Source organism: Dermacentor albipictus, unplaced genomic scaffold, assembly GCF_038994185.2.
Source record: "Dermacentor albipictus isolate Rhodes 1998 colony unplaced genomic scaffold, USDA_Dalb.pri_finalv2 scaffold_15, whole genome shotgun sequence".
NCBI classification, from domain to species: Eukaryota; Metazoa; Arthropoda; class Arachnida; order Ixodida; family Ixodidae; genus Dermacentor; species Dermacentor albipictus.
The window spans coordinates 15,022,990-15,050,705 of NW_027225569.1; the positions used below are offsets into that span (position 1 = coordinate 15,022,990).

Here is a 27,716-nt window from a genome sequence, read left to right on the forward strand (position 1 = left end):
TTTCTTCCCTCCAAACATAGTCGCGCTTCAATCGCTGCTCCCATAACCCCCCATGCTGATGTAGGTGACAATCTGTACTGGGGTGCTATTCTGGACATTCCGCCATTTTCTTCGGTGCGTGACGTAGGCGCAACGCAAACAAAATGGCGCTGGTGGCCCAGTTTTGCTTACTTAACGTGACGCCAACTTGACGTTTCGCCTAAGAAATTGAAATGAAGGCACTGAATATAGCGTTATCGGTAAAGCAAAATGGTTTTCCTCCGCAGTAAAAATAAAGCAGCTTTCTCAAAGCGTATGATTATTCCGTCGAAAACGCTTCTCGCTTCCGTCGTCTGGTGCGTACAAGCCATCGTCTGCTTCAATAGCTAGGACGCGTGTCCCCGGAAAACGGAATGAGTCATCGCATGTTGGCGCCAACGCGCTTGTTTTCTTGCTTAAGACAACATACGCGACCTACCAGTGGTGATGCGCGCACGTTCTAGGCGACGTTATCGCTATCTCGTGAAACGCAAGTGAATCAGCCCGACTCGGCTGGCTGAGAAACGGCCGAATATCACCGATAGCGTTGCGCACGCCAGAGATATCCACTAGAGCGACGCAAGCGCCGACGCTGCCATCTCTTGTTCATTTCGCTAGTTACTCGCACCGACGGAGGGAACTTCAAGGCGCCGCCTTGCGTACATTTCTTTTTGTAAATTAGAAAGAGGCCGTTGTCATAACTTTTGATTGTGCGAAAAGGCTGCATTTGTATTGTAATCTTGATTACAATACAAATGCAGCAGTGAACAGTGGACAACATTGCCGAAAGTTTGCTATGTTCAACCAATATTATTTCGTATAAACGCGTCCTTTTAAAAAATGATGGCTCCAAACACAAATGCCAACACCACCCGAGAGTGATGCAAATACTATGAGCACGCGCTATGAACAAAAGATTTTCGTGGTGCCAAACGACGGGGAAAATGTGGCTATACGCATTCCTCTCAGCTGCCATTGCATATGGCTGCCCATTAGCATAATTCGCGCGGCTCGTCGCAGCAAAAATTATGGCGGAAAATCTCAGCAATGGCGGCCCAGCGCAACGCCACGCATCGTCAAAATGACGTTTACGAAACAGCCCTTCCTGTGGTGCTCCTCATGAGATAGGACGCTCCAAGCGTCTGAGAGCAGTGAGTACCAGATCGCATCACGCTCCGTTTTTAAAATGTTATCATGCGGAAATCTTGCTGAACACTACCAATATTTTACATCATCGTGTTCGTAAAGTCACAAGGTTTCCGAGGATACCGAATTCTTGGACCTACGACGACTTCACGAAGGACTATCGTCTCCAGAAGATTCGACGCACATGTGGAAGTACTAGCGCTAGTCGACATTGGCCAGCGACGCGGCGCGGGAAGACTCTCACCTGTGCCGGGTGCGGTGCTTGTGTGTGCTCGCAGGACTCCAATCAACATTTTACGGCCTCTACGGAGTTTTCCTAACGCCAAGAAAGTCGAAGGTGAGCCGTTCCCCCCTCTTTTCAGACTTTTGAGTGGGAAAAGACTCACGTTTTGACGGAAAAGCCCAAGCCTAGGATTAGGTTCACTGCTGCGGACGGCCGCGGTCGATCCTTTTCCTTTGGTAACCGAGCATGTCGGACAGGGCTTAACAATTCTCAAGGCCATATCTACGTAGATGAGCCGATTCTGGGCCCCTCTCGGGCGTCAGACCTTCAACCAAATGAAGCGGGGGACATCCTGCAACATGTAACCTCAAATAATGAGGCGCGGGGAAATAGCGACGCGTCTCTCGAGAACGCCGAGGATATCTCAGCGTCTCAAACATGGACGGAGGACGGGTGGCACACCGTTCTATCACGTCGCAAGAAAAAGAACTGTAAGAAAAGCGAAAAGGAACCCGAAGAGGGAACCGAAATGAATATCAAGAAATTCGAGGGTGACTCGACAAAACATAGAGCCAGGCTAACAGCGACTTCCGACGTAGCAAACGCCGTGGACCTCCGCCTCTCCCGAAGGATGACATCAAGGTCATTTTGAGGCCACACAAGGGCCTCATGGTTAAAGATCTGCTTGGATCGGAGCTCGCTATGGCAGTGATAGAGGCGTGCCAGAATACTTTTGGAGGCAGCAGTTTTTTGCTGCGGATCCATCCCGGATCTAATATTGTCATATTGCTACGGCACAATATGTGCGATCACGAAAGGCCAGCAGTGTGAAGACGACGACGACGATTTAGAAGCTAGCGCGGGCTGTTGCCTCTTGGCCAAGCGCAGCGTATTTTCCTTGTAAATATATTTGTACATAGCTTGTCGTCTGCGTCTTCCTACGTAACATATTTGGTGGAGGTGGACGTTCCCTGTACCTCGTCACGGAGCTTCGCAGTGGACGGTACGTCGAGCAGCACTTCATGGCTCCCGGCGACGCCAACCCGACTCCACCGGCTCCGACACCTGCTGCCACTTCGACGACCTACATCACCCTCTCCGCCCCCCGTGATCCTGGCGTATTCTCGGCAAAAGATGGGGAAGACGTCGAGGACTGGATCAGCCTTTACGAACACGTCAGCCGCAATAACCGGTGGGACCCAACTATCATGCTCGCCAACGTCGTCTTTTACCTCGGTGGCACACCTCGAGTTTGGTATCGGACGCACGAAGATGAGCTGACCAGTTGGGATTCGCTTAAGCAAAAGCTTCGAGACTTGTTCGGCAACCCCTACGGTCACCAGCTTGCCACGCAGAAGGCGCTTTCCAGTCGTGTGCAGACGTCAACGGAGCCCTACGTCACGTACATTCAGGACGTCTTGGCTCTGTGCCGCAAAGTTGACACCCACATGACTGAGTCAGACAAGGTTTCCCACATCCTCAAAGGCATTGCCGATGACGCCTTCAACTTGCTCGTTTGCAACAACGTAGCCACGGTGGATGCTGTTATAAAAGAGTGCCGCCGCCTGGAACTCGCCAAAAGCCGACGTATTGACCAGCAGTTTGCCCGTCTGCCCAACACCCCAGCGACATCTTCCTGTGCCGACGCTCCTCGTCCCAACAACACTGCCGATGTTACCAGGATCGTCCGAGGTGAGATCGAGGCCGCCTATCCGGCTGCCTTCGACTCCAGTCCCACCACCACATCTGCAGTCACGGTCTCACTGATCCAGGCAGTTGTCCGCCAGGAGTTTGAAAACATGGGTCTTCACACCATCTGCTCGGCCCATCGCCCTGATACCCGCCCGGCTTCTTCGATTTCGCCCCGTGCCGCATCTTCTTACCCACCACGTTTCCGCAACCCATCTGAATGGCGCACTGCTGACGACAAGCCTATTTGTTTCCACTGCCATCGCATCGGGCACATTTCTCGGCACTGTCGTAGTCGCTGGAGTTCCCCGATCCGGTCTACTTATACTGCCTACTCTCGCCCCTCAGGTGGCCCTTCTCGTCCCTATGCCGCACGCTCCGATAATGCCGCCACTGATTCTCCTGCAACGAACCGCCCCTATTCTCGTTCGCCTTCGCCCCTACGACGACAATCTCGCTCTCCCCAGCCCCGTCGCTCCTATTCGCCGACTCCCTTCGGCCGCCGCTCCCAGCCGGAAAACTAGACGATGCAGCGCCTCGAGGTGACGCTGCATTGCCCCCTACGCCGCCAAATCCTCTAGTGACTTTGCCCACTCATCTGAACCTTCTTGCCGTGCAAGTCGACGGTGTTTCTGTGTCTGCCCTCATAGACACTGGGGCGCATTTGTCCGTAATGAGCGCTGACCTTCGTAACCGGCTCAGGAAAATTATCACGCCCGCCACGACGCCTGTTGTCCGTGTCGCCGATGGCGGAACAGCCCCCGTCATTGGTATGTGTACCGCCCGCGTCTCCTTCGCCGATCGCTCAACAATCGTGCTATTCACAGTCATCGCCCACTGTCCCCACGACATCATCCTCGGCTTAGACTTCCTCTCCGCACATTCTGCTCTCATCGATTGTTCCGCCAGTACTCTCCGCCTTGACCTGCCTGTTCTGGATCCTGCTGAACCACACCCCAGTCGCCTCAGTTCCGCCGACTTCGTTCGCTTGCCACCTTCGGCACTGACCTACGTTGACCTAGTGTCATCCCCACCAGTCCCCGACGGTCACTACATCGCGGCTCCTATGCCAGACGTCCTCCTTACACACGGGATCACAGTACCCCATACAGTTTTATCTACTACGGCGAATTGCGTCTGCCTGCCAGTGGTCAACTTTGGCTTGACGACACAAGTGCTGCCACGTGGAATGTCTTTGGCCCAGCTTTGTTCATTCGAGGATCACTCAGTAGCATCCATTGCAGTAGACGACACTTCATCCGATACTCCTCTCCCATCGCAGTTGACAAATTGTACCATCGCTGACTTACGGAAAATCATTGCCCCCGACTTGCCCTCCGAGCACGCTCGTGAACTCTACCGCGTTCTGTTTTCCTACCACGATATTTTTGACTTTAACGATCGTCCTTTAGCCCAAACTACAGCTGTCAAACATCGCATTAATACCGGCGATGCCCCTCCTATTCATCGCCGCCCGTATCGAGTGTCACCAGCTGAGCGTCAAGTTATTCACGCGGAAGTTCGCAAAATGCTTGCCAAGAAGATTATTGAACCGGCATGTAGTCCTTGGGCGTCACCGGTTGTGCTAGTAAAAAAGAAGGATGGCTCATGGCGCTTTTGCGTGGATTATGGGCACCTTAACAGGGTTACCAAAAAGGACGTGTATCCCCTACCTCGGATTGATGACGCCCTTGACTGCCTCCACGGTGCTCGCTATTTCTCCTCTATTGACCTTCGCTCCGGCTATTGGCAGATTGCCGTGGACGATCTCGACCGCGAGAAGACTGCCTTTTTAACACCCGATGGTCTTTATCAATTCAAGGTGATGCCGTTCGGCCTATGTAACGCTCCTGCCACTTTTGAACGCATGATGGACTCCCTTCTTCACGGTTTCAAATGGTCCACGTGCTTGTGCTACTTGGACGACGTTATCGTATTCTCCCCAACGTTCGCTACGCACCTCGAGCGCCTCTCAGCAGTCCTGGACGTTTTTCGGCGAGCCGGTCTGCAACTCAACGCATCGAAGTGCCAATTCGGCCGTCGCCAGATTACCGTCCTTGGACATCTCGTTGACGCGAACGGAGTGCAACCGGACCCAGGCAAGATCCATGCTGTTACGCACTTCCCTGTTCCGAAGTGTGTCAAGGATGTGCGCACCTTCATCGGCCTTTGTTCGTACTTCCGCCGTTTCGTGAGGAATTTCGCCGCCATAGCACGACCACTAACCGACCTTTTGAAAAAAGACGCTCCTTTCCAGTGGGGCGATAACGAGGCCTCTGCATTCTTTCATCTAATCGACATTCTCACAACGCCTCCCGTTCAGGCCCATTTCGATCCTTCTGCGCCTACCGAAGTCCGTACTGATGCCAGCGGTCACGGAATTGGAGCAGTACTGGCACAACGCCAGCGTGGCCACGACCGTGTTATCGCTTACGCCAGCAGGCTCCTCTCACCCGCGGAGCGCAACTATTCCATCACTGAGCGTGAGTGTCTGGCCTTAGTTTGGGCGGTTGCGAAATTCCGCCCATACTTATATGGCCGATCCTTTTCCGTTGTCACAGACCATCACGCGCTTTGTTGGTTATGCTCATTGAAAGACCCTTCAGGAAGACTTGGTCGCTGGGCCTTACGCCTCCAAGAATATTCCTTCTCTGTCACCTACAAATCTGGCCGACTACACAATGACGCTGACTGCCTGTCTCGCTACCCGGTAGACGAGCCTGACGACGCCGACAGTCGTACCGCCGACGGCATTTTCTCTGTGTCTGCCTTCGCTAACATCGCCGATGAGCAGTACCGAGACCTATCGCTGCGAGTACTCATCGAGCGTCTGCGCTCTACACCTACCGACGCATCCGTTCACCGATATGTCCTCCAGGGCGGCATTCTGTACCGAAGGAGCTTCCTCCCTGATGGCCCTGATCTTCTTCTTGTCGTGCCAAAACATCTACGACAGACTGTGCTCTTTGAGATGCATGACGCACCCACTGCAGGACATCTTGGGGTAACCCGCACGTACGACCGCGTCCGCCGCCGCTTCTATTGGCCTGGTCTCGCTCGCTCCGTTCGACGCTATGTTGCTGCCTGTGATCCCTGCCAGCGTCGGAAGACACCTCAGGTGCTACCTGCCGGTCATCTCCAGCCGATCACCGTCCCTGTGGAACCGTTCTTTCGTGTTGGATTAGACCTGCTCGGTCCCTTTCCCACGTCATCCTCTGGGAACAAATGGGTAGCCGTCGCGACTGATTACGCCACCCGATACGCTATCACTCGGGCTCTCCCTACCAGCTGCGCCACTGACGTCGCGGACTTTCTCTTGCGTGACATTATCTTGCTTCATGGCGCCCCGCGACAGCTGCTTACTGACCGTGGTCGAAACTTCCTCTCGAAAGTTATCGCTGACATTGTGCATTCCTGCTCCATTCAACACAAACTGACTACTTCATACCATCCTCAAACCAATGGCCTGACAGAGCGGTTAAACCGTACTCTTACCGATATGCTGGCCAAGTACGTTTCCAAGGACCACCACGACTGGGACATTGCCCTTCCTTACGTAACATTTGCGTACAATTCTTCCCGGCACGACACCGCCGGATTTTCTCCCTTTTATCTACTGTACGGTCGCGAACCTACCTTGCCCCTAGACACGGCACTTCCTCCTGCTGCGGTCTCAACAAGCGAGTATGCGCGCGACGCCATCGCCCTCGCCGACCATGCACGCCAGCTTGCCCGTGCTCGACTTACGGCCTCACAGACCACTCAGCAGTGTCAGTACAACGCCCGCCATCGTGACGTACAGTTTTCACCTGGTGCGCTCGTGCTCCTGTGGTCGCCCTCTCGTCACGTCGGACTTTCCGAGAAGCTTCTTTCGCGATACACAGGGCCCTGCCGCGTGCTGCGCCAGGTGACGCCTGTGACTTGCGAAATTGCTCCTGTGGGCTCAAGCTCGTCCTCTCCTGTGGCATCTAGTGATGTCGTACACGTCAGTAGGCTCAAGGCCTACTACACTGCTTCCGAGTCCGATCTTTAGTCGCTCCGGGACGGCGCTTTTGCAGCCGGGGGTAGTGCTACGGCACAATATGTGCGATCACGAAAGGCCAGCAGTGTGAAGACGACGACGACGATTTAGAAGCTAGCGCGGGCTGTTGCCTCTTGGCCAAGCGCAGCGTATTTTCCTTGTAAATATATTTGTACATAGCTTGTCGTCTGCGTCTTCCTACGTAACAATATTATCAACACCACACGAACAAGTGGGGGGAAGGCTGCGCGAAATCAGACAACTAAAAATCAGGGGGCAACTTCACTCCTTCAATGCATATGTGGCAGACCCAGAAGATGTTCTGCGAGGCATTGTTCATGGGCTACCACCCGGAACACCTCAGGCGGAACTAATGGAGAACCTGCGGATCCGCTCTCAAGGTGTGAAGATTGAAAGAGCCCGCATGCTGGGCTCGTCCAAATCGGCGATAGTGACTTTCACCGGAAAGGTGCTTCCAAGGTGTGTGTACTTTATGGGAGCGGAAGCGATCTGCTACCCATACAAACCCACAATACAGGTTTGCAAAATATGTCGTTCAACGGGTCATCGTACCGATGTGTGCCCAATACCCACCCGATATCAGCATGTGTTCCAAATGTGGGGCAACTGAACCTAATCAGGGGCACGAGTGCTCACCAAAGTGTGCCATCTGTGGCGACGAACACGCGACGGGCGACTGTTCATGCCGAAAGAAGCTAAAGAACATCGCCCCCCGAACGTCTAGGATCGAGCAGCCTCGACGGAAATCGGAGTGGGTTAATTCGAAAAAGGACTTCCCCGAACTCGAGCAACAAAGGCACCCCCGATGGTTCAGCTCGGAAAGGGAGGAATCAATGAGTCAAAGGAAGTCCCGATCAAGATCACGATCAGGATCAAGACCAACATCGAGGGCACGCCAAACCAAAGCCAACAAACCCGAGGACAACCCTTGGAAAACAAACCTCAAGAATACCTCGACCAACAAAAACGACAGGAAGACGTCCCCCCAGACCGGAACCGGAGCAGAAGCAGCAGCTGCAAACCGACCAAACAATCAGGTGAGCTTGGCGGGGGTCGTGTCTCCCAGTGCTCCAGTAACAGACAATCAACAATATAGAAAAATAATTGATGAAAACAAAAGACTAACGCAAGAAATTAAACAGCTTAAGATCCAAATGGAGGCAGAGCGCCAAGAATTCCAATTGGCAATCTCCTCATTGCAAAAGAAGTTCGAAAACACAGTTAAAACGCTGCAGGTCTCTGGCTCGGCGGTCAACCCTAACGGGCAGGAGTCACAAATACATCCCACCCAAGAAAAGGAAATGGAACTAGGCGGGGGAAGAGGTGATGAGCTTCTTGGCATCCCCACGCACACGAACAACCTTATAAAACAAATCCAGAACCAAGTCCAAGAAAATAGGAGTAGCATTGCGAATCTCCACGACCTTTTAACAAATTTCATGTCAGACAAAATCACTCATCGGCGAGGAATTAAGAATCCAGAAGCAATATGTAAACGAGGCTGTGGGGGGCTTGCAGAGAGCAATTAATAAGCGTCCTCTTGCTACCCCAATCACCCATAAACCATCAAAGGCGGGTCGGGACGACGCGGAGGCTCTCGTACATCATGGCTCAAACTAAATTGAAAAGTGCGGAACAATTAGAGATTTGGCAATGGAATTGCCGCACTTTCCACAAGCGCGCAGCCGCACTCAAAAATTATATAAACAGTGCACCAATCCGACCAGATGTAATATGCCTGCAGGAAATTGGCCCAAAAGTGGTCAAGCTGCAGGGATATTACACCCTGCAAAATTCAAATTATCCCCGCGTTGCCACCCTGGTGAGCAGGACTATCGCGGCCAAAGCAGAACAGATAGAAAATCTTCCGATCAATCATCAGATAATAAGCTTATTCCCTCTAAAAAGATGCAAGGCAAGAACTGTAATACTAAATTTGTACAGTCCCCCCAAAAACAGGAATGAAGATTTTAGCGAACTCCTTGCGGAGGCTCATAAAATCTCGGGTACCAAGGACCGCCTCGTGGTGCTGGGAGGTTTCAACGCTCCCAACACCGCATGGGGCTACCCAAAAGACACACCGAAGGGAACGCGTCTCGAACACGCTGCATCCAGGCTGGGGCTGAGCCTGATCACACTGACCACCTAACATCACGGACGCTACCTGGACCAACCTAGATGAAAATCTAGGAAGTAATCACTTCCTCATCAGCATTTCTCTATCGACTCCCAAACTACGCCGGGCGGCGGGGGAAACGACTCTGACAAACTGGACAAAATTCCGACTAAACAAACCTCCACCCAATGCTGAGCCGGATTCCATGGGGGAATGGTCCGATTTCATTAAAGCAGCACATGGGCGGGCATCTAAAAAGATTACACGGACGGTGGAAATACCAGCGGTGGACAGCCACCTCCTAAGCTTGTGGGAAAGCAGGCGTAAGCTGCTAAAAAGGTGGCGAACACAGCGCTTGAACAGAAACCTTCTGCGTAGGATCGCAGCTCTGGCAGAGGAAGCAAATCAGTATGCCAGTAAATTGGCAACTGAGGGCTGGATCGAGTTTTGCAATTCGCTACAGGACACACTGAGCACCGCAAAAACCTGGGCCATCCTGAGGAATATCCTAGAGCCAGAAAAGTCTAAAACCGCCACCAGCCGAACACTGCAAAGGATCGCGGAGGAATTTCCAGGCACGAATGAGGCATTAATAGAGGCTCTCAAGGAGAGATATGTCGGAGGGAGCGCGACACAGTCAACAGGCCAAATTAATTATACGGGCGCCCAAAATGCGAAGCTAGACGCCCCAATATCCACGGAAGAGGTTTTTGCGGCAGCCCAGGCGGCCAAGAAAAATACAGCCCCTGGCGCCGATCAGATTACCAATGCTAAGATTAGAAACCTTAACGATAAAGTCATAGAAGCTATCACTAGGCAATTTAATGAAAACTATTGGCTTAAGGGAGAGATCCCCGAAGAGTGGAAAACTGCAACAATTATTACAATACCAAAACCCGGAAAGAAGCCATCCCTGCAGGCGCTCAGACCCATTTCACTGACGTCTTGCATGGGAAAGCTCTTCGAACGGGTCATACACACTAGGCTTCAAAATTTCATTGAAGACAGGGGTTTGTTCCCGGCCACCATGCTGGGCTTCCGCAACGGCCTCTCGGCACAAGACGCGTTTCTCTTGTTACAGGAAGAGGTACTTAAAGGCGTACCCAAGGGTGGGGAGCACCTATTGTTAGCTCTTGACCTGAAGGGCGCCTTTGACAATATATCACATGAATCTATACTTTCCGAGCTTAATATAATTGGCTGCGGAGAAAATGTCTTCAATTACATTAGAGTATTCCTCACGGGGAGGAAGGCTACGATAGGAATATCACATGTCAAATCCGATCCGTTTCAAATGCCCAACAAAGGTACGCCTCAGGAGCGATCATGTCTCCTCTACTTTTTAACATCGCCATGTGTAGACTTGCGCGGACCCTAGACGGTGTCCCGCTACTGGGTTATACTATTTACGCGGACGACATCACTCTTTGGGCTACGCGCGGCTCTCTAGCAGGGAAAGAGCAGACCCTACAAGAGGCGGCCACTGCAGTTGAAAACTTTGCCAGGGCCAGCGGTCTCAGCTGTGCTCCCGAAAAATCGGAGATAATACGCATCCACGGGAAACGATATAAAAGTAATGGGAACATAGAAATTGAAATCGAAAATCAGCAAATCAAAGAGGTCACTGTTGCTCGGATCTTGGGATTCTGGGTTCAGAGCAATGGCAGGGCCAGCCACACCATCAATTTACTAAAGTCGTCAACAAAACAAGTGGCAAGGATGATTCAAAGAATCACCTTTCACAAACAAGGCATGAGGGAAAGCGACACTGTCCGTTTAGTACAGGCGCTTGTTATCAGCAAACTAACATACAGCCTCCCTTTTCACACACTCAACAAGAGTGAGGAGGAGCTGGTTGACACTATTATCAGAGGCGCCTACAAGGTGGCCTTGCGCTTACCGGCAGGCACCCCGACAGACAAGCTCCTTGGCCTTGGGATATACAACACATACTCCGAGCTCAAGGCGGCAACTTTAATTTCACAAAGAAGCCGACTTAGCCAGACGAGATCGGGCAGAGAGATCCTGGTGAGGGCGGGTATTCCACCACACCCCCAAAACTTGGACGAGGTACTGGTGGATATTCCCGGTCCCGTCCGAAGCAGAATCTCGGTCGCTCCTGTCCCAAGAAATATGCACAAAGACAGAAACAAAAAGCGAAGAGAAGAGAGAGTGAAATGGCTAGGCAAACTAGTCAGAAAAAATGGGAACACCGTTTATGTTGACGCCTCTCAGTAGAACTGGAAGCGTGCAGTAGTCACTGTCGTAGGCAATGACAAGACTAGCCTAATCTCAAGCGCCTCCCTGATCACGTCCTCTATTTCCAAGGCAGAATGCTTCGCCATCGCCTTGGCAATCAAGGGCCGGGAACGGACGGGGCCGTCGTACAACACCATCATCTCGGACTCTCAGGAGGCGTGCCGCTTCTTTATGAACGGCCGTCTCCCTTTCAAGGTTAGCCGCCTCCTGGGAACGGAACTCAAGAATACATACAGACTGGTCTGGTGTCCGGGACACGCAGGCCTGGAGGGGAATGAGAGGGCTGACGCTCTAGCTCGAGAGCTCACGAACCGAGCGGAGCAACCATCGCCCTCCCATTCACAACCCGCCACTTCACAGGAGAGCCGACGCGAGGAGGAGAATAACGATCCGGCACGTATGGCACCACGCGATATTCTTGCTCACCAGCGCGGCATGCGGCAAAAATACGGCGCCCCCCACACATCTTTGCAAGGGGAAGACGCAATAGATCTCCGCAGGATTCAAACGGGGGTCTACCCAAATTTATTAAGATTAAGCAAAATTTTCCCAACGATGTACGGGCGTGCCTGTCCGTGGTGTAGCGACTCACCACCGTCTTTGTACCACATCTCATGGGGATGCCAAAATAGACCGCCAAATTTAAATGCCTACTTAGTTAGGTATAATCTAACCAACACACTGGAGCAATTGGAGGCACAACTCGCCAGCTCAGACCCGAAGGTGCAGAATGCCCTTCTTGGTCACGTTCGGTTAGCGGCAGAAGCCAGTGGAGCCCTGGACTTGGGGCACCACCTATCAAGCTCCTAATCCCCTATCCCCATTTCCCCGGTTCAATAAAGTTATTCTCTCTCTCTCTCTCTCTCATGAGATATTCCTTCAGCCAATCAGCAAGCTGGCATGGCGCATATCTTGAATCGCCACCACATATTCGCGCAATTGCAGATGCATTGCACTGGCTTCTGCACGCTACCGCTCACATTCTTTTTGAAGCGCTAACATCACAATATATCTGCCAAGTACCCAAAAAATGTATTAGTCCACAAAATTTGCAGCTCCACGTCACGTTTCGTCATCTTGATGAAAACGCAAAATTGCATTTTGCAATAATTACGCTTCCCGGCACAAATTTCAAAACACGTGACCTCTCCACAGCCAATCAGAGAGTAAACATGGCGGATGATGGCGGCCGTGTAGCAGCCATGCGTGTCGAGAATAGCACCGCTATTTGGATCGACCTTGCCCCTGGTGCCGAGACCAACGCCTGTGCGCATGCGCGTTCCTCCGATACTGCAAGGTGTTTCCGCGCTTCCCCCTTGCGCGGCGGCAATAACAGAGTGCAGCCACGAGGTGTCCCCCTTGAGATTGGCGCTGTGGCGGTTTCGACGAGCAAAACTTCCTCTATATACAACGGAAATCAAGAGTTCAATTTCGTCTTGCCTGTCTCCTTCTATATAGCGTGTTTTCTGCCACGCTCCTAGAAAGAAAAAAACAAACAATAAAGATCGGCCTCCAGAAGGCGCAGCGCAGAAAAAGAAAATTACTTGTTGCGCAGGCCACCAGGCCCTATGCGTACGTGCTCGTGACTAGACAAAAGGCTGCCGCATCGGTGCGCGCAAGCTCATGGTTCGCATAGCTTTGCTGGTTGAAGGCGCCACAGCGCCAATCGCAAGAAGGGCGCCTCGCGGCTACATTCGAATATCGCCGGTGCGCAAGGGGGAAGCGCGGAAACATGCACGCTTGCAGTCTCGGAGGGACGAGCATGCGCGCAGGTGTTGGTCTCGACACCATGGGTGCGACGCTAGAAGGGGATCGCCATATTGGCCTCGAGCTCCACCACTGGAAAAGCTGGCGCCACCGTCGATATGACGTGCTAGGAGGGACCACGTGGACATAGCGGCCGCGTCGGCTGCTTCGGGAGCTCCGAAGCGAGCTGAAAACGAGTTTAAATTCCCGCGTACGCTGCGGTCCTATTTAGTGGCGAAATTTTCCCCCTTCGAGTGTCTCCTTTACAACAATTGAAAGCACTACAATAGGTAGTGGCTGCCTTTCAAGGCGCGGAACATGGTAGGCTACTGCTCGGTGCCGCTGGGCCGGACGCACGTAACGGAGGCCGGTGTCAGCCTTATTCACACGTAGCCGCAGGACAAGAAGCTGCGTGAAGCTTGGCTCGCGAAACATAAAACCGGCAAACAGTCATCGGCTACAACTCGGGTATGCAGCAAGCACAGACGCGAGGAAGATTTCTGCTACGGCCCCCGGTCTGCGATATTCTGAAAACGCGCGCTGAGACGCTCGCCCCAGTCCGCTGAATGTCATGATGGTTTGGTCTATGAACTTGTCGGTGCTATAGATACTGGCAAGTTCAGTGGATTGGAAAGGGAGCGGTAAGAAGCACATTTAAAAAAAGCATGGCATATGGTCATGTTTATGTTAGGAATTAATGCACTGGATTACAATAAAGGAGCAGCGGGAAATTGCACGCTGAGAACACCGATAAACATACAGTGTGACGCAATTTGAGAAATAATATAGAAAGTTCAAAGAATTTTGAAGAAAAAAATATTGAATCGTCGCGATGGCACATCACAGTCCCTGTAGGCGTCGAAGTCTCTACAATGAAATTATTTTTGAACAGCTCCGATAGCGCCCACGCAGCAATGGTTGCTTGTATACTGTCAAATGCTCACATTCTGCGGCCTAAAGCTCATGGCACGGTGCGAAAACGCGCGCGCGGCGAAAGCGAAACAGTGCGCGGACAAGCATGCGGACGCGCAGTCGGTCGCTGCGAATCTGTGCGATCGCTGCATTGAGGCTTCGTTCTATTAGGCTCCATTTAGTTATACAAACACTATAAGAACATATTTCACATAGCTTGCTCTCAGCGTTTTCCTACCTTTCACGCAAGAAGCCGGTTCGGGAGACTCCATCACGGCGACCGCACGCAGTGGCGTTCACTGTACGTATTAGGTAAAGAGATAGCGTCAGTAAACGATTGTGTGCTTTCAGTTTGCCCAAGACCATTATTTAGACAGTAAACAACTTCTCTTGTTTCAAAAGTACTTGCACAAAGGTCCGGGAGAGTTCGCGCGTGGCGTTTTCAGTGAGCGCCGACAGCAAAACCTATGAGGAGCGCACCACGTGATCCCTCATACTACGCCAGCGAGGCGCTTCCGATAGATGGCGACTCCGTAACTCCTCGCCGCCAATACTCGTGCGCCCCGCAGTATCTTGTGGGAGAGTGTACATATGGGGCTGTCCGTTTCAATTGTCGCATCGTCTGAGCCGCTCGATGTGTCGAGTGCTAAACCAACTTGCCTCCTTTAAAACACTTCTGCGAGCTTCCATTACTCGATATGTACTTGGCAGCATTATCGTAACGCATGGGCAAGAGCGGTTGCTACCACGAGACAACACCACGTGTCGAGCATGTTCTCCCGTTTAGGTATCTTTCTGTATGTTGTTCTGTATCAGAACCTGTGATGAGATAATTAGCTGTGTCTATGTTTGGCGACATTGAACAAAATGTATTGTCACCATGGGCAAACCGCGCTTTTTCCGTGGGATTGCTTCTTTTGCAGTTTAATAGCCCAGTGAAGGCACTCTTCTTGCTAAGTACTGGGGCATTGTGGATAATGCTGTCATGATGAAAGTAGAGGGGAGGCGTTTTTAGCATACGTCACCTATGTATAACATTTCTGAACAAACGTGGAAACCACATTTTTTTCTGTAATGTAAGATCACAACTCTGTTCTGTTTCGTGACCTTCATCCAACCTTTATTCGACAGTGTCCTTAACGACAACATCTGTTTGTATTGTCTTTACTTGTCTTTTACTTGTCAAATCATATTTCAGCATAGGAAAAATGGTTGTTTCTGTGAGATAACACCCTTTCTGGTGGATTATTTTTTGCATTTTTTCAAAGCAGTACTCCCTTTCAACCCATCTTCTATAGCAGCCATTTTCATAAGATACTTATATGTGTCCATGTTTGGCGAAAGTAAGCAAACTCCATTTTTACTAGTAAGTAATGCCATTCCCGGTGGATTGTTTCTTTTGCGTGTTAGGAACCAAGCAAGGACACTATTCTCCCTGATCGTGATGTCATCGTGGGTGATGCTGACATTCATAAGACAGAGGTGAGCTGATTATGGTGTGTTAATGTCAGTTATATAATTTTTATGAACGAATGTAGCAACCGCACTTTTTACATTGTAGCGGTATAATACACTGTAGCGCACTGCTACGTCACACTGTGATCCGATCACAAAAGATGATGACGGCATGCCCAGCACGCTGACGTTGCACGATCAGTGGAATCAGCGGTTACGAAAACGAAGGCCAGTGGCGCTTGGTCCCACTCCCACCTGAATGAGTGGGCTCTGTTAAAATTTAGTTTGTGGACGCCAGGCACCAGCGGTTTTTCTGTGCGGTTTTTCTTCACCTACAAATTGGTGACTCAGCCACTTCGCTGGACCTTCAACCACAAGGAGTTTGAGCCCTGTTGTCTTCGCAGTCAACCTGCTATCAAATAAGTCATGGCCTCGGATTCTCCCAATCAAGTACTGCCGTCAGCGCTACCGCCCAGCGATCCCAAGGTCTCCACACCCAAGCTCCCAGAGTTCTGGTCGTCGGACTCGGAACTTTGATTCATTACCGTCGAATTCTTTCTCCGTCGTCACCGCCTCAGTTCTTAGTTGACTAGGTTCGATCACGTTGTTGGAGCGCTTCCACCTCATACTGCTGCGATTTTACGCGATGTTCTACGCTGCCCACCCGTCGACTGCCCCTATGATCACGTTAAGGCGAAATTCACCCAGCGCACCAAAGAAACTGAGCAGCATTGATTACAGCAACTTCTTGCATTGGAGGAGCTCGATGACAGCCAACCTACCGACATATTGCGTCGCATGCAAACCCTGGCTGGAGAGCTGGCTCCTCCAACCGATAGCTCTCTTCTCCGGGAACGTTTTCTGCAGCGCGTACCAACACAGGTGCGCATGATCCTGACCGTGTCTTCATCCTCGACATTGAAATTTGTGGCTCAGTTGGCCGACAAGATTATGGATGTCGGTTTCCCCTCCGTTGCCACAGCCCATCGCCCTCCTGACTCTCCGTCCCATGGCGAAACCGCTGCCGACAGCTGTGAGCATCTCCTCGAAGCTAACGAGGAGCACACAAGCAAATAAAGCGATTGACAGCTGAGGTCACTGCCACCCGAACACGACAACGGTGTTCATCACGACCTCGCCGCCCCAGCCCCGGTCACTCTGAACACCGTTTTCCTCTTCCCATTACGCTTTTCTGGTAGCACCGTCGCTACGGCTCTCGCGCAAACCAGTGCCATCAGCCCTCCTCCTACGCGGAGAACAGTTGGGCCGAACACGGACAGCAACCGCTGTTCCCGCCCACAGATCCAATCGTCTTTTCCACGTCACCGACCGTGTCACCAAAGGCCGCTATCTCACCGACACTGGCGCCGAGATCTGCGTCCTTCCTCCTACGTTGGCTGAGTGCCGCCATCCTTCCGACTCGCCAATTCTCACCGCGCTCAAAGCATCGACCATGCGCAAGGCGACTTTCTTTGGCACTGCAAGCTCGTCGTCGACGTGCGGCGCAGCCACGCCTTGGACTCCGAGACAAACTTAACCGTCCAAGGCGCTTCCTGTCGCGCTCCACCGCTCCGGCTTGTCCAGGCGCACATGCCGTTCCCGACCCTTGGTCAGTCGTCCTTTCGATGTTCCCGGACCGTCTTCCAACCCCTCTCCTTTCAGTCCTCGGTCGCTCACGGGGTGACACATAATATCGCCATGACTGGCTCTCCCATGTTTGCTCGGGCTCGTCGCTTCGCGCCGGATCATCTAGCTGTCCGCAAAGAGGAGTTTGAGCACATGCTTGACGTTGTCTTCATTCAGCGCTCCTCCAGTCTTTCGGCCTCGCCACTCCATATGGTGCCTAAGAAAACCGATGACTGGCGCCCCTGCGGCGATTGCCGTGCTCTCACTGTGCCGGACTAGTACAATACCTCACTTTCAGCATTTCACGTCAGGACTGTACGGCTGCACTATTTTAGCAAGGTCGACCTGGTAAAACCCTACAACCATGTTCCTGTGGAGCGCTCAGATGCTCCGAAGACGGTCACTATAACACCCTTCGGCCTGTTCGAATACCTGCACATGCCTTTTTGTCTTCGTAATGCGTCCCACACCTTTTAAGCGTTTTGTTTACCAGGTATTACGTGGCTTGACGTGCGCCATTGCATATCTTGACAGCCTCGTCTACAGCACCACCGCCGAAGCTCACAAGCTCCATCTACGTCTAGTGTTCAAGACTCAGCTAGTTTGGTCTTGTTGTTAACGGTCCGGAGACAGAGCTCGGTGTTACGGAGTTCGATTTTCTTGGACACCGCATCAACGCACATAGCTTTCGCACACTCTCAACCCGCGTCACAGCCGTCCGTGTGTTTCTTCAGCGTCCACCACCACGCAAATGCCCGAATGTCTTGGCCTCGCAAGCTATTACCGACGCTTCATTCCTCACTGCGCCAATATACCGCAGCCTCTCCACGACCTTCCTTCGGACATCAAGACACCGAATTCTCCCATGGCCTGGAGCCACACCGCTGACCGTGTGTTTAGAGGCATCAAAGAAGCAGTTGCCAGCGCGACGCTGCTCGTCAACTCCAAATGCGACGCCTCAACCTCTGTCATATTTGACGCATCGGACACCGCTGTCGGCGTAGTCTTGCAGCAGTTCGTTGCTGGTGCATGGCAGCCCGTCGCCTTCTTTAGAAGCTTGCGCTTCCTCAGCGCCGCTACAGCACGTGCGGCCGAGAGCTGCTTGTCATATATTTTGATGTGAAGCGCTTTTCACATTTCACTTTCACTGGCCATAAACCACTGACGCGCCCTGGTTTCCAGCAGCACCTCCTACGCTCCTTGCGAAATCAGACTGCTCGCCTACATTTCCGAATATACCAGCGACATTCGTGACGTCAGTTGAAAATCCAACGCCGTTGGCGACGCACTTCCTCTCACCGCCATCCATGCAACGGACCACGACTGACCGGTCATCCACTTCACGACCACGGCTACCGCCCAGAGTGTCGACGCAGAGCTCCAGCTGCCTCACACGAGCGGCACTTCTCTGCTGTTTAAAGATATCTTGCTTCCTCACTGCGGCGTGCCCCTCGTTTGTGATACGTAAATCGGACGTCCTCGTCCTTACGTGCCTCGCCCTTTGATGCCCTCCATTCATTGGCTCATCCTGTCATCCGCACGACACTGCGACTCGTCACTTCTCGTTATGTGTGGCTCAGTATCATCGCAGACGTCCGTCGCTGGTCACACGCATGCTTCAATTGCAAACGTTCTAAAGTACATCGCTACACACTCGCCGAAGCCATCTGCACATCGATATTGTTAGCCCCCTTCTTCCCTGCGGGAAACATCGCTACCTGTTAACCTGCATTGACAGGTTCACCAGGTGGCCTGAAGCGATGCCCCTTCTGGACACAAGCGCCAAGTCGATAGCTCGAGCACTCATCACACTCTGGATTAGCCACTATTCCATCATTAGGTCTAAGAGGGGCCGTAAATTCGCCTCAACATTGTTCAACAATCTCTCTCGTCTCGTTGCTCGCCGCTGGCTATCAGCAGCGACGGGGATGCGGTGCCTATATCTAGACTAGCTAATATCACCCGATATCCAATGGGATCATCGAACGTTTTCACCGCCAACTGAAGGCTTCACTCATGGATTTGACTTTTCTTTTACCATTAATCGGCCGCCTTCCATCTGTTATGCTTTGGCATGCGCCCCGCGTTTCGTAGTGACGCTGCCTCCAGCGCCGCCGATCTTACGTTTGGCACAACTCTTCGAGACACTGGCGAATTTTTCGGCAGCTCGCCCACCGTACCCACTCACGGTTCCGACCATGCCTACCGTGTACGCAGCGCTATGCGTACTGTCGTTCCTCCCCGACAACGACGTTCTTCCCGCCGTCGATACGTCAACCCTGACCTTACTGCCCGCACGTCCTTGTGTGCCACGATGATGTGTGTGCTCCCTTACGGCCCCCTTATCCTGGTCCGTTCAAAGTACTCAAGCGTGCACCTAAAAACTTTCTTTTGTTCATCAACGGCGGGGAAGACACGGTCACGGTCGGCCGTCTTAAGCCTCCTTGTTTGGACTCTGACGCTTCAGCCACTTCTGCTACAACATTCACTCCCGACCAGGCCAGTCCTACTGGCCGCGTGCGTTTCGCACCATCCCCATCTGCCCTTCGCCATTCGTTCAGCTCACGGCTTCCTCGCTACAAGGGGGGCCCTGTAGCGCACTACTATGTGCCACAGGGATCCGATCACAAAAGACGATGACGACACGCCGAGTACGCTGACGGTGCACGAGCAATGGAATCGGCGGTTATGAAAACGAGGGCCAGGGGCGTTTGGTACCGCTTCCGCTTCATTGAGCGGCCGGTGTCACAATATAATTGCCGGACACCAGGCACCAGCGTCTGTCTGGTTTCTTTTCACCCGGAACACCATACACAAAATAGGTTGTTGCGATAAAACACGATAATTGATGGATCGTCTTTTGCATCGCAGGATGAACGCAGTCCTCCCATGCAGTTGTCGTTCAGGGGTACCACATCCGATGACGTAATTACCTGTGTTCATGATTGGCGACCGTAGGCAAACATTGCTTTTGCTGGGATAAGTATTGCCGTTCAAGGTGGCTTCTTTTTTTTAACAACGCATTCGAATGAGACTGTCACGTAATTTAGCAGATGCCTCTTGAGCGCGCAGGCTTTCGCCTTCACACTCTTTTTCATGTCTTAAATTGACTGTTAATTTTTTCGCATATTAGTAATCCAGTCAGGTAATTACCTGACTGGGCGGTGCAGCGGTGGCGTAGAGGTAGAACACCCGTCTCGCGTGCAAAAGGTCCGTGGTTCGAATCCCGGTGCCGGCAATTTTCCACCGGATTAAAATTAAAAAAAAAACCGCGTGTGATAAAATTGCATAAACAGGCCTGGAGTGTGGCCTGATCCCGGTGACCAGAACCGGTAACGCACTCCCTCACCAGAGCAGGATTGGCCACCCTGGTGCAGTACTTGGCCACAACCTCCTATATGACCACAACAATCAAACCCCGGCCCTCAGTCCCCAGCAGCAGCTGTGAAGCAACTGACCACGGCGGTGGTCAGACCTGCGACGCAGCAGAGGGTGCTAAGAATCACTGGCTCCGGACAGGCCGCCATTGGAATATGAACCTGGCAACGTTTAACGCTAGAACGTTATCTAGTGAGGCGAGTCTAGCAGTGCTATTGGAGGAATTAGAGGGCAGTAAATGGGATATAATAGGGCTCAGTGAAGTTAGGAGGCCAAAAGAAGCATATACAGTGCTAAACAGCGGGCACGTCCTGTGCTACCGGGGCTTAGCGGAGAGAAGAGAACTAGGCGTCGGATTCCTGATTAATAAGAATATAGCTGGGAATATACAGGAATTCTACAGCATTAACGAGAGGGTGGCAGGTCTTGTTGTGAAACTTAATAAGAGATGCAAAATGAAGATTGTACAGGTGTACGCCCCTACATCCAGTCATGATGACCAGGAAGTCGAAAGCTTCTATGAAGACGTGGAATCGGCTATGGGTAGAGTGAAAACTAAATACACTATACTAATGGGCGACTTTAATGCCATGGTAGGCAAGAAGCAGGCTGGGGACAAGGCAGTGGGGGAATATGGCATAGGCACTAGGAATATCAGGGGAGAGTTATTAGTACAGTTTGCGGAACAGAATAATATGAGGATAATGAATACATTCTTCCGCAAGCGGGATAGCCGAAAGTGGACGTGGCGGAGCCCGAACGGCGAGACTAGAAATGAAATAGAGTTCATACTCTGCGCTAACCCTGGCATCGTACAAGATGTGGACGTGCTCGGCAAGGTGCGCTACAGTGACTACAGGATGGTAAGAACTCGAATTAGCCTAGACCTGAGAAGGGAACGGAAGAAACTGGTACATAAGAAGCCGATCAATGAGTTAGCGGTAAGAGGGAAAATAGAGGAATTCCAGATCAAGCTACAGAACAGGTATTCGGCTTTAACTCAAGAAGAGGACCTTAGTGTTGAAGCAATGAATAACAATCTTGTGGGCATCATTAAGGAGTGCGCAAAGGAAGTCGGTGGTAACTCCGTTAGGCAGGATACCAGTAAACTATCGCAGGAGAACAAACATCTGATCAAGAAACGCCAATGCATGAAAGCCTCTAACCCTACAGCTAGAATAGAACTAGCAGAACTTTCGAAGTTAATCAACAAGCGTAAGACAGCTGACATAAGGAAGTATAATATGGATAGAATTGAATATGCTCTCAGGAACGGAGGAAGCCTAAAAACAGTGAAGAAGAAACTAGGAATTGGCAAGAATCAGATGTATGCGTGAAGAGACAAAGCCGGCAATAACATTACTAATATGGATGAGATAGTTCAAGTGGCTGAGGAATTCTATAAAGATTTATACAGTACCAGTGGCACCCACGACGACAGTGGACGAGAAAATATTCTAGAGGAATTAGAATACCCACAGGTAACGCCGGAAGAAGTAAAGAAAGCCATGCGAGATATGCAAAGGGGGAAGGCAGCTGGGGACGATCAGGTAACAGCAGATTTGTTGAAGGATGGTGGGCAAATTGTTATAGAGAAACTGGCCACCCTGCATACGCAATGCCTCATAACGTCGAGCGTACCGGAATCTTGGGAAAACGCTAACATAATCCTAATCCATAAGAAAGGGGACGCCAAAGACTTGAAAAATTATAGGCCGATCGGCTTACTGTCCGTTGCTCACAAACTATTTACTAAGGTAATCGCAAATAGAATCAGGAACACCTTAGACTTCTGTCAACCAAAGGACCAGGCAGAATTCCGTTAAGGCTACTCAACACTAGATCATATTCACACAATCAATCAGGTGATAGACACTAGATCATATTCACACTATCAATCAAGTGATAGAGAAATGTGCGGAATATAACCAACCCTTATACATAGCTTTCATTGATTACGAGAAAGAATTTGATTCTGTCGAAACCTCAGCAGTCATGGAGGCATTACGGAATCAGGGTGTCGACGAGCCGTATGTAAAAATACTGAAAGATATCTATAGCGGCTCCACAGCCACCGTAGTCCTCCGTAAAGAAAGCAACATAATCCCTATAAAGAAAGCCGTCAGGCAGGGAGATACGATCTCTTCAATGCTATTTACAGCGTGTTTCCAGGGGGTATTCAGAGACCTGGATTGGGAAGAAATGGGGATAAAAGTTAATGGAGAATACCTTAGTAACTTGCGATTCGCTGATGATACTGCCTTGCTTAGTAACTCAGGGGACCAACTGCAATGCATGCTCACTGACCTGGAGAGGCAAAGCAGAAGAGTGGGTCTAAAAATTAATCGACAGAAAACTAAAGTAATGTTTAACAGTCTTGGAAGAGAACAGCAATTTACAATAGGCAGCGAGGCACTGGAAGTCGTAAGGGAATACATATACTTAGGGCAGGTAGTCACTGCGGATCCGGATCATGAGATGGAAATAATCAGAAGAATAAGAATGGGCTGGGGTGCGTTTGGCCGGCATTCTCAGATCATGAACAGCAGGTTGCCATTATCCCTCAAGAGAAAAGTGTATAATAGCTGTGTCTTACCAGTACTCACCTACGGGGCAGAAACCTGGAGGCTTACGAAAAGGGTTCTACTCAAATTGAGGACGACGCAACGGGCTATGGAAAGAAGAATGATAGGTGTAACGTTAAGGGATAAGAAAAGAGCTGATTGGGTGAGGGAACAAACGCGAGCTAATGACATCTTAGCTGAAATCAAGAAAAAGAAATGGGCATGGGCAGGACATGTAATGAGGAGGGAAGATAACCGATGGTCATTAAGGGTTACGGACTGGATTCCAAGGGAAGGGAAGCGTAGCAGGGGGCGCCAGAAAGTTAGGTGGGCGGATGAGATTAAGAAGTTTGCAGGGACGGCATGGCCACAATTAGTACATGAGCGGGGTTGTTGGAGAAATATGGGAGAGGCCTTTGCCCTGCAGTGGGCGTAACCAGGCTGATGATGATGATGATGATGATGATGATGATGATGATGAATCCAGTCAGGGCACTGTTTCCACTGATTGTTGTGACAATGTGGGCTATGCAGATAATTAAGGATTGCGCAAGAGGTGATTGGTTCATAGTACGTCGCTTATGTATATGGATACCAGTTATCAACGTATGCTGCAACCATACATATTTACTTGGCACCACTATATTATAGCATAGGCAAGATTGGTTGTTACGAGATACCAAATAACCGCTAGATTGTCTTTTTTGTTTTCGTTTTATGATCGAACCTTATGATAGAACCTTATGATTTTATGATCGGGCCTATCATTCAGTGTCTGTTCAGTGGTTGCACGTCTCATGAGGAGAGGCTGTTTATGCTTCGTGACAGTACGCAAACTACGTTTTTGCTAGTATAAGTCTTGCAATTAATGGTTGATTTTCCTTTCTGCATGATAGGAACCATGCGAAGGCACACTTCCCGTTGAGAACGACGACATCCTGGATAATAGTGACGCGGTTGACACAGAGGTGAGCTGTGTGCAACTCATTTTGTGGGCAGTACTTGGCGTCAGTGTGCATATTTTAGCAACCGGACTCGTTTCCGCAGTATGAAATCGTATCTGTTAATCATTTCGTCATTTCTTCCGGTATATTAAAGAGCCACCTTGTTGTAGAAATACACTTGTTCACGCTCACTTATGTGGCATTATTGTTGAGATAATCGTGACAGGGGCAAGCTATGCATATTCGCTTAATTTATCTTCCTGCCTTTCAGCATGGAAATGGGAGTGGACTACGGAAGAAACAACTCGGAAAAATAATGTTACGCTGCTCGCTATAATTGTGGTAGTGCGCACGTTACCCAATCTTGCTGGAAGTTAAGTGCTGCATTGTGACGCATCATAACTTAAGCAGCATAGAAAGCAGTTAACGCCAGTTTGTACAAATTCTAAGGTTTTCACAATATGAGTTACTGCATCGCGAAAATTCTCATTACTCTCACTAGCTACAAGTTCCGCGGTAAGTGAGTTACATTTGTTGAATGTACGTGGCAATACCGCACAAATGCTTGAAGGCGTTTCAGCCTCTAGTTGAAGTTCATGAAAGACGCTGTCTTCCTAGGTGAGGCGTGGGTGAAAATTTGCTGTATTAACCCTAATATAAATAAATAATTATTTATTTATTCATTTATTTATTTGAAAATTACTGCCAGCCCCTGATTAGGGGCCTCAAGCAGGAGTAGTTATATACATAACGAACAATACATTCAGCACAAGGTGCGAAGCGTGAGCAAAATAAAATAGCACTGAATTCGAAAATGTGAAGAGCGTGTCATTTTAGAAAACGTAGCATTTAGAGCTAACAATGTAAAACCATTCCAGAAGAAGAAAGTTCAAACTGCTCTTAGCGCTAAGTTGACGAACACTTAAGAGACAGAACAACAAAAATAGCACATATGTATACAAATTGAAGCAAACGACTTCAAAACATATATCCTATCAGACAAACATAACGTAGTAGTGTGTATAAAAATATGTAGCAGTGGCAGACGCATCAGAAAGCACGTGCGTTCAGTTATGTGGAAGGACAGGCCGAAAATAAAAGAAAAATAAGGAAAGCAAAAAGGAAAGGAGGGCAGTAATGTACCCCGCTCATTTATACAATTTCTTTAAGCAGTTTTAACAATGATTCAGTCGTGTCACAGGCAACCACCGCAGCAAGAACTACATTCCATTCCCTAATGGTTCGGGAAAAATATCAATTTCTATATGCTTGTGTCTTGCAGTAGTAATCTTTAAGCTGCTTAGCGCAGATGGACCGAGTTGATCGAAGAGCGAGAGGCTCGGTATACGTGTCTTTATCGGTGCCTAATATTTCAATATAGAGCAGATACATATATATTAATCATTATTTATATCCCCGTTTTTGTACGGTAACTAATTCTGCAGTTTCGAGCATAGCACTTAGTGATGCATGCGGGCTAAAGGGAATTGAATACAAATCTTATCGCCTCTCTTGATTTTTTCCAGCTTTCTTTATGTGAATATCGCTATGGGGATCCCAGACGACGGACCCATAATCAAGAATCGGGCGGACGAACGTTTTATAAGCTAGTAGCTTTATCTCACGGGGTGAAGCAACGCCTCAAGTAACAAAGCTTCTGCATGGCTTTCTTTTCTATGTATGCCACGTGCTCATTCCACTTTATGTCCGAGCTGATAACTACGCCCAAATATTTATAGCTTGTGACATGGTCCAAAATTTGTCCATCGACCGAATACTGATTGTTTAAAGGGTGTCTTTTCCGCGTCACGGCCATCACTGCAGTTTTCTTCGCATTGATTTTCACTTGTCATTTGCTGCACCATCATTGCACTGTAGACAGCGAGGCATTTAACAGCGATTGGTCAGCTGGACTACGGATTTCTCGGTATGCATCGCAATCGTCAGCAAGCAATTTTATTTTAACTGACAGTTCCTGTGCAATGTCATTGATGAAAATTAGGAAAAATAAGAGCCCAAGAACTGATCCCTGTGGGATTCCGGATAGTACAGGTCTTGAACGTGAATGTGTTCCGTATATGTTTACAGTTTGCCGTCTCGAAGTAAGGTATTCTTGAATCCAAGATAGAAGTGACTCATTTTTTAAGTATAGGTTTCAATTTTATCATGAGTTTGGTGTGTGACACCCGGTCAAATGCTTTTTCGAAATCTAGAAAAATAATATAATGTTGCCCATGCTCATCCAGAATAGCTGCGAAATCTTTAATGGTTTCTAAAGCTAAGTAGTGGTTTAAGGCCCTTTACGAAATCCATGGTGCCTGGGGTCGAGGAAACCATGAAGCTCAGGAAACACTGTTAGATGTTTAAAGATAATGTGCTCCTATTTATTATGAGAGCCATGGTGGAGCGACAACCTTTGATTGGCGCCATGTAAAGGGTTATACGCCATCCGACTTTTTTTATCAGTTATGATCAGCGGCATCAATGTCATTGTAATAATCATCAGCGTGACATTCAGAATAAATTGGTTCGTAATCGTCATCATCATTAACCTTGTCACATTTCTACACTGCAGTATCTTCAAGATCAGCCCACGAAATAAGCTAGAAACAGGCGACCCAATACGAAAAAGTGGCAACACCTCGCTAAGGAACACCATGTTCACATGCCAGTATTATTAAAGTTAGCAACTTTCTGTCCTTATATGATACGTTATGAATGGTTGTTAATAAAACATAAATGGAGCATTAGAAGCAAACAGGTAGTTGCTTCTCATGCAGAGAGCTTTTCAGTGAGGGCGTATGTTCGCATCCTGTAAAGTATGGCGCCATAAGTGACCTACCTTGCTCCACTTCGACGTTCTCATGTTTATCTCTGTACTATGCCCGCGGGGGTTAAAATTTACCGTGTTTTTGGTCCAATTTTCCGTTTATATGGGCGCAGTTTAGGCTTTAAAATATTCAAACAGATTCGAAAAATATTCGCATTTGCAAATAGTAAATATTCGATTCGTTATTCGAAAGTATCCAATATTCGGACATCCCTAATGTTTTTACTTGGCATATACTCGACAACAATGTACACCATGGGCTAAGTTATTACAACCAATGTGGTGAACTGTCTTATTTTGTTATTTCATGAGCCCAGTGACAGCAGCTTTTTTACTCGGCAAAGGGACGTCTTCGGTAATGCTGACATAGTTCAAACACAGGTGGGGAGTACAACTATCACTCACGTGTAACATTTCGCAACCGTTTACGGAGTAGATAGCAGCCCTGGCAAGCATTCCTATAAAAATCAGTAGGCTGTCGGATTATCGAATAGTTGAATGCTATCAGATTATTCAAATTAATTGGTGTATTGCTTTCATATATGCATTGGGTGTGAGCAATGTGGGACAGTTTTGTGTAATACGAGTGTAAATATTCACAGCACATTTTGGGAACATGCAACACGAAACCTTGTGTTTCTTTCGGCATTTATACTAAGTAGGAGAGCCTTGCTGGTGATTGCGGGCTTTGGTTTTTTGGTTTATATCGTGTGCACCGAAATCCTTAAATAAATATAAAGAATTATGGGTAAATGCGCACATGAATGG

At 49.6% G+C, this 27,716-nt stretch overlaps 1 protein-coding gene across 1 annotated transcript in view; it reads left to right on the plus strand.

The window, feature by feature from the left end:
* LOC135921651 (uncharacterized) overlaps positions 1 to 27,716 on the plus strand; it is an 88,121-nt gene that overhangs the window by 41,683 nt on the left and 18,722 nt on the right. Inside the window, exons 6-8 of the mRNA XM_065455925.2 lie at positions 15,562 to 15,633; positions 20,104 to 20,157; positions 24,071 to 24,142. Of these exons, the coding sequence (XP_065311997.1) occupies positions 15,562 to 15,633; positions 20,104 to 20,157; positions 24,071 to 24,142 (198 nt within the window). The remainder of the gene's footprint in view (positions 1 to 15,561; positions 15,634 to 20,103; positions 20,158 to 24,070; positions 24,143 to 27,716) is intronic.